Here is a 7,500-nt window from a genome sequence, read left to right on the forward strand (position 1 = left end):
TGTTTAGTTAGTGGTGTCCTGCTACCATTCACCTGCTCTGAGATCAAGGGGTTGTTTAGTTAGTGTCCTGCTACCATTCACCTGCTCTGAGATCAAGGGGTTAGTTAGTGGTGTCCTGCTACCATTCACCTGCTCTGAGATCAAGGGGTTGTTTAGTTAGTGTCCTGCTACCCTTCACCTGCTCTGAGATCGAGGGGTTGTTTAGTTAGTGTCCTGCTACCATTCACCTGCTCTGAGATCAAGGGGTTGTTTAGTTAGTGGTGTCCTGCTACCATTCACCTGCTCTGAGATCAAGGGGTTGTTTAGTTAGTGGTGTCCTGCTACCATTCACCTGCTCTGAGATCAAGGGGTTGTTTAGTTAGTGTCCTGCTACCATTCACCTGCTCTGAGATCAAGGGGTTGGTTAGTTAGTGTCCTGCTACCATTCACCTGCTCTGAGATCAAGGGGTTGTTTAGTTAGTGGTGTCCTGCTACCATTCACCTGCTCTGAGATCAAGGGGTTGTTTAGTTAGTGGTGTCCTGCTACCATTCACCTGCTCTGAGATCAAGGGGTTGTTTAGTTAGTGTCCTGCTACCATTCACCTGCTCTGATATCAAGGGGTTGGTTAGTTAGTGGTGTCCTGCTACCATTCACCTGCTCTGAGATCAAGGGGTTGGTTAGTTAGTGGTGTCCTGCTACCATTCACCTGCTCTGAGATCAAGGGGTTGGTTAGTTAGTGGTGTCCTGCTACCATTCACCTGCTCTGAGATCAAGGGGTTGGTTAGTTAGTGTCCTGCTACCATTCACCTGCTCTGAGATCAAGGGGTTGGTTAGTTAGTGTCCTGCTACCATTCACCTGCTCTGAGATCAAGGGGTTGTTTAGTTAGTGGTGTCCTGCTACCATTCACCTGCTCTGAGATCAAGGGGTTGTTTAGTTAGTGTCCTGCTACCATTCACCTGCTCTGAGATCAAGGGGTTGTTTAGTTAGTGGTGTCCTGCTACCATTCACCTGCTCTGAGATCAAGGGGTTGTTTAGTTAGTGTCCTGCTACCATTCACCTGCTCTGAGATCAATGGGTTGGTTAGTTAGCTGTGTCCTGCTACCATTCACCTGCTCTGAGATCAAGGGGTTGTTTAGTTAGTGTCCTGCTACCATTCACCTGCTCTGAGATCAAAGGGTTGGTTAGTTAGTGGTGTCCTGCTACCATTCACCTGCTCTGAGATCGAGGGGTTGGTTAGTTAGTGTCCTGCTACCATTCACCTGCTCTGAGATCAAGGCGTTGTTTAGTTAGTGGTGTTCTGCTACCATTCACCTGCTCTGAGATCAAGGGGTTGGTTAGTTAGTGTCCTGCTACCATTCACCTGCTCTGAGATCAAGGGGTTGGTTAGTTAGTGTCCTGCTACCATTCACCTGCTCTGAGATCAAGGGGTTGGTTAGTTAGTGTCCTGCTACCATTCACCTGCTCTGAGATCAAGGGGTTGGTTAGTTAGTGGTGTTCTGCTACCATTCACCTGCTCTGAGATCAAGGGGTTGGTTAGTTAGTGGTGTCCTGCTACCATTCACCTGTTCTGAGATCAAGGGGTTGTTTAGTTAGTGGTGTCCTGCTACCATTCACCTGCTCTGAGATCAAGGGGTTGGTTAGTTAGTGGTGTCCTGCTACCATTCACCTGCTCTGAGATCATGGGGTTGGTTAGTTAGTGTCCTGCTACCATTCACCTGCTCTGAGATCAAAGGGTTGGTTAGTTAGTGGTGTCCTGCTACCATTCACCTGCTCTGAGATCGAGGGGTTGGTTAGTTAGTGTCCTGCTACCATTCACCTGCTCTGAGATCAAGGCGTTGTTTAGTTAGTGGTGTTCTGCTACCATTCACCTGCTCTGAGATCAAGGGGTTGGTTAGTTAGTGTCCTGCTACCATTCACCTGCTCTGAGATCAAGGGGTTGGTTAGTTAGTGTCCTGCTACCATTCACCTGCTCTGAGATCAAAGGGTTGGTTAGTTAGTGGTGTCCTGCTACCATTCACCTGCTCTGAGATCGAGGGGTTGGTTAGTTAGTGTCCTGCTACCATTCACCTGCTCTGAGATCAAGGCGTTGTTTAGTTAGTGGTGTTCTGCTACCATTCACCTGCTCTGAGATCAAGGGGTTGGTTAGTTAGTGTCCTGCTACCATTCACCTGCTCTGAGATCAAGGGGTTGGTTAGTTAGTGTCCTGCTACCATTCACCTGCTCTGAGATCAAGGGGTTGGTTAGTTAGTGTCCTGCTACCATTCACCTGCTCTGAGATCAAGGGGTTGGTTAGTTAGTGGTGTTCTGCTACCATTCACCTGCTCTGAGATCAAGGGGTTGGTTAGTTAGTGGTGTCCTGCTACCATTCACCTGTTCTGAGATCAAGGGGTTGTTTAGTTAGTGGTGTCCTGCTACCATTCACCTGCTCTGAGATCAAGGGGTTGGTTAGTTAGTGGTGTCCTGCTACCATTCACCTGCTCTGAGATCATGGGGTTGGTTAGTTAGTGGTGTCCTGCTACCATTCACCTGCTCTGAGATCAAGGGGTTGGTTAGTTAGTGGTGTCCTGCTACCATTCACCTGCTCTGAGATCAAGGGGTTGTTTAGTTAGTGGTGTCCTGCTACCATTCACCTGCTCTGAGATCAAGGGGTTGGTTAGTTAGTGGTGTCCTGCTACCATTCACCTGCTCTGAGATCATGGGGTTGGTTAGTTAGTGGTGTCCTGCTACCATTCACCTGCTCTGAGATCAAGGGGTTGGTTAGTTAGTGGTGTCCTGCTACCATTCACCTGCTCTGATATCAAGGGGTTGTTTAGTTAGTGGTGTCCTGCTACCATTCACCTGCTCTGAGATCAAGGGGTTGTTTAGAGCCTGTTGTGGTCCAGCTGGGAGCTTTACTTAGTGGGTGATACGTGACATTTTATTCAGAGGGTTGAAACCTAGTCAGGGCTCTGTTACGTGTCTCCCTCTCTGTCTCCCTCTCTGTCTCTCTCTCTCTCTCTCTCTCTCTCTCTCTGCCTCTCTCTCTCTCTCTACAGCGGTGTGTCTGAGGGTGGGCGGGGCTGGTCTGTGTTGCTACGGGAACCGTCCCAGTGGGTGGAGCTGGAGGGCGGTGACTATGTGTTCGACTTGATCTCAGACCTGGAGTTGCCAGCTGACTTTTCCAAACAGAAGAACTACTTCATCATATCAGCACAGGACTCCAGCAGGCTCAGGACTGACGCTAGCATGTAGGTAACACACTTTAATCACACACCACACTACACTACACTAAAACTACACTACACACACTTTAACCACACACTACACTACACACACTTTAACCACACACTACACTACACTACACTACACTAACACTACACTACACACACTTTAACCACACACTACACTACACTACACTACACTACTCTACACTGCACTACACTACACTACAATACAATACACTACACTACACTACACACACTTTAACCACACACTACACTACACACACTTTAACCACACACTACACTACACTAACACTACACTACACTACACTACACTACACTACACCACACTACACTAACACTACACTACACTATACACTACACTACACTAACACAACACACTTTAACCACACACTACACTACACACACTTTAACCACACACTACACTACACCACACTACACTAACACTACACTACACTATACACTACACTACACTAACACAACACTACACACTTTAACCACACACTACACTACACTACACTAACCCTACACTACACACACTTTAACCACACACTACACTACACACACTTTAACCACACACTACACTACACTAACACTACACTGCACTACACACACTTTACAAACACACTACACTACACACACTACACACACTAACACTACACTACACACACTTTAACCACACACTACACTACACTACACTGCACTACACACACTTTACAAACACACTACACTACACACACTACACACACTAACACTACACTACACACTCTTTAACCACACACTACACACACTACACTACACTGCACTACACTAAACTAACACTACACTACACTACATTACACACACTTTACACACACACTACACACACTACACACACTACACTACACTAACACTACACTATACTAACACTACACTAAAACTACACAACACAACACTACACTACACTGCACTACACTACACACACTACACCAACACTAACACTACACGACACTACACTACACAAACACCACACTACACTACACTAACACTACACTAATACTACACTACACTACACTAACACTACACTACACTACACACACTGCACTAACACTAACACTACACTAATACTACACTACACTACACTAACACTACACTACACTACACACACTACACTAACACTACACTACACTACACTACACACACTGCACTAACACTAACACTAAACTAATACTACACTACACACACTACACTAACACTAACACTACACTACACTAACATTACACTACACTAACACTACACTACACACACTACACTAACACTAACACTAACACTACACTACACTACACTAACACTACACTAACACTACACTAACACTACACTAATACTACACTACACTACACTAACACTACACTAATACTACACTACACTACACTAACACTACACTACACTACACACATTACACTAACACTAACACTACACTACACTAATACTACACTACACTAACACTACACTGCACACACTACACTAACACTAACACTAACACTACACTACACTAATACTACACTACACTACACTAACACCACACTAATACTACACTACACTACACTAATACTACACTACACTACACTACACTACACTACACAACACACTACACTAACACTACACTACACTACACTACAATACACTACACTAACACTACACTAATACTACACTACACTAACACTACACTACACTAACACTACACTACACTACACTTATACTAAACTACACTACACTACACTACACTACACTACACTACACTAACACTACACTACACTAATAACTAAAGGCTGGGGGCATAATAACTGAAGGCTGTCTCTCCATGCCTCCTGGTCCTAGGCTTTGGGATAGTTAAAACCATACAGCTGGGACTAGAGTAGTGTTCAATAGACTGTGAACCATACAGCTGGGACTAGAGTAGTGTTCAATAGTACTGTGAACCATACAGCTGGGACTAGAGTAGTGTTCAATAGACTGTGAACCATACAGCTGGTACTAGAGTAGTGTTCAATAGTACTGTGAACCATACAGCTGGGACTAGAGTAGTGTTCAATAGACTGTGAACCATACAGCTGGTACCAGTGAAGTGTTCAATAGTACTGTCAACCATACAGCTGGGACTAGAGTAGTGTTCAATAGACTGTGAACCATACAGCTGGGACTAGAGTAGTGTTCAATAGTACTGTGAACCATACAGCTGGGACTAGAGTAGTGTTCAATAGACTGTGAACCATACAGCTGGTACCAGTGAAGTGTTCAATAGTACTGTCAACCATACAGCTGGGACTAGAGTAGTGTTCAATAGACTGTGAACCATACAGCTGGTACCAGTGAAGTGTTCAATAGTACTGTCAACCATACAGCTGGGACTAGAGTAGTGTTCAATAGACTGTGAACCATACAGCTGGGACTAGAGTAGTGTTCAATAGACTGTGAACCATACAGCTGGGACTAGAGTAGTGTTCAATAGTACTGTGAACCATACAGCTGGTACCAGTGAAGTGTTCAATAGTACTGTGAACCATACAGCTGGGACTAGAGTAGTGTTCAATAGTACTGTGAACCATACAGCTGGGACTAGAGTAGTGTTCAATAGTACTGTGAACCATACAGCTGGGACTAGAGTAGTGTTCAATAGACTGTGAACCATACAGCTGGTACTAGAGTAGTGTTCAATAGACTGTGAACCATACAGCTGGGACTAGAGTAGTGTTCAATAGACTGTGAACCATACAGCTGGGACTAGAGTAGTGTTCAATAGACTGTGAACCATACAGCCGGGACTAGAGTAGTGTTCAATAGTACTGTGAACCATACAGCTGGGACTAGAGTAGTGTTCAATAGTACTGTGAACCATACAGCTGGTACTAGAGTAGTGTTCAATAGACTGTGAACCATACAGCTGGTACTAGAGTAGTGTTCAATAGACTGTGAACCATACAGCTGGGACTAGAGTAGTGTTCAATAGACTGTGAACCATACAGCTGGGACTAGAGTAGTGTTCAATAGACTGTGAACCATACAGCCGGGACTAGAGTAGTGTTCAATAGTACTGTGAACCATACAGCTGGGACTAGAGTAGTGTTCAATAGACTGTGAACCATACAGCTGGGACTAGAGTAGTGTTCAATAGACTGTGAACCATACAGCTGGGACTAGAGTAGTGTTCAATAGTACTGTGAACCATACAGCTGGTACCAGTGAAGTGTTCAATAGTACTGTCAACCATACAGCTGGGACTAGAGTAGTGTTCAATAGACTGTGAACCATACAGCTGGGACTAGAGTAGTGTTCAATAGACTGTGAACCATACAGCTGGGACTAGAGTAGTGTTCAATAGTACTGTGAACCATACAGCTGGTACCAGTGAAGTGTTCAATAGTACTGTGAACCATACAGCTGGGACTAGAGTAGTGTTCAATAGACTGTGAACCATACAGCTGGGACTAGAGTAGTGTTCAATAGACTGTGAACCATACAGCTGGGACTAGAGTAGTGTTCAATAGACTGTGAACCATACAGCAGGGACTAGAGTAGTGTTCAATAGTACTGTCAACCATACAGCTGGGACTAGAGTAGTGTTCAATAGACTGTGAACCATACAGCTGGTACCAGTGAAGAGTTCAATAGTACTGTCAACCATACATTTCTTTCCTTCTCTGTTAGCAGTAGCCTGTTGGGTCTAACCCTGGTGTGTTAGCAGTACCCTGTTGGGTCTAACCCTGGTGTGTGTTAACAGTAGCCTGTTGGGTCTAACCCTGGTGTGTTAGCAGTACCCTGTTGGGTCTAACCCTGGTGTGTGTGTTAGCAGTAGCCTGTTGGGCCTAACCCTGGTGTGTGTTAACAGTAGCCTGTTGTGTCTAACCCTGGTGTGTGTGTTAGCAGTAGCCTGTTGGGTCTAACCCTGGTGTGTTAGCAGTAGCCTGTCGGGTCTAACCCTGGTGTGTGTGTTTGCAGTAGCCTGTTGGGTCTAACTCTGGTGTGTTAGCAGTAGCCTGTCGGATCTAACCCTGGTGTGTGTTAGCAGTAGCCTGTTGGGTCTAACCCTGGTGTGTGTTAGCGGTAGCCTGTCGGGTCTAACCCTGGTGTGTGTTAGCAGTAGCCTGTTGGTTCTAACCCTGGTGTGTGTTAGCAGTAGCCTGTTGGGCAGTGGGTTTGGACCAGATGAAGGCCTCTCCAGACCCTCCATGCACACCACCAGCAGACACAGCTCTGGGGGGCTCTACGGACAAGGTACACACAATCTCTCTCTCCTCCTCCTCATCTTCCTCCGCCTACTC

The 7,500-nt window shown here is 45.5% G+C and overlaps 1 protein-coding gene across 1 annotated transcript in view; it reads left to right on the top strand.

Moving 5' to 3' along the window:
* LOC139369998 (unconventional myosin-XV-like) overlaps positions 1 to 7,500 on the top strand; it is a 123,726-nt gene that overhangs the window by 49,734 nt on the left and 66,492 nt on the right. The window contains exons 33-34 of the mRNA XM_071109276.1: positions 3,017 to 3,208; positions 7,356 to 7,453. Of these exons, the coding sequence (XP_070965377.1) occupies positions 3,017 to 3,208; positions 7,356 to 7,453 (290 nt within the window). The remainder of the gene's footprint in view (positions 1 to 3,016; positions 3,209 to 7,355; positions 7,454 to 7,500) is intronic.

The sequence above is a fragment of the Oncorhynchus clarkii genome, chromosome 17 (genome assembly GCF_045791955.1).
Source record: "Oncorhynchus clarkii lewisi isolate Uvic-CL-2024 chromosome 17, UVic_Ocla_1.0, whole genome shotgun sequence".
Classification (NCBI taxonomy): domain Eukaryota; kingdom Metazoa; phylum Chordata; class Actinopteri; order Salmoniformes; family Salmonidae; genus Oncorhynchus; species Oncorhynchus clarkii.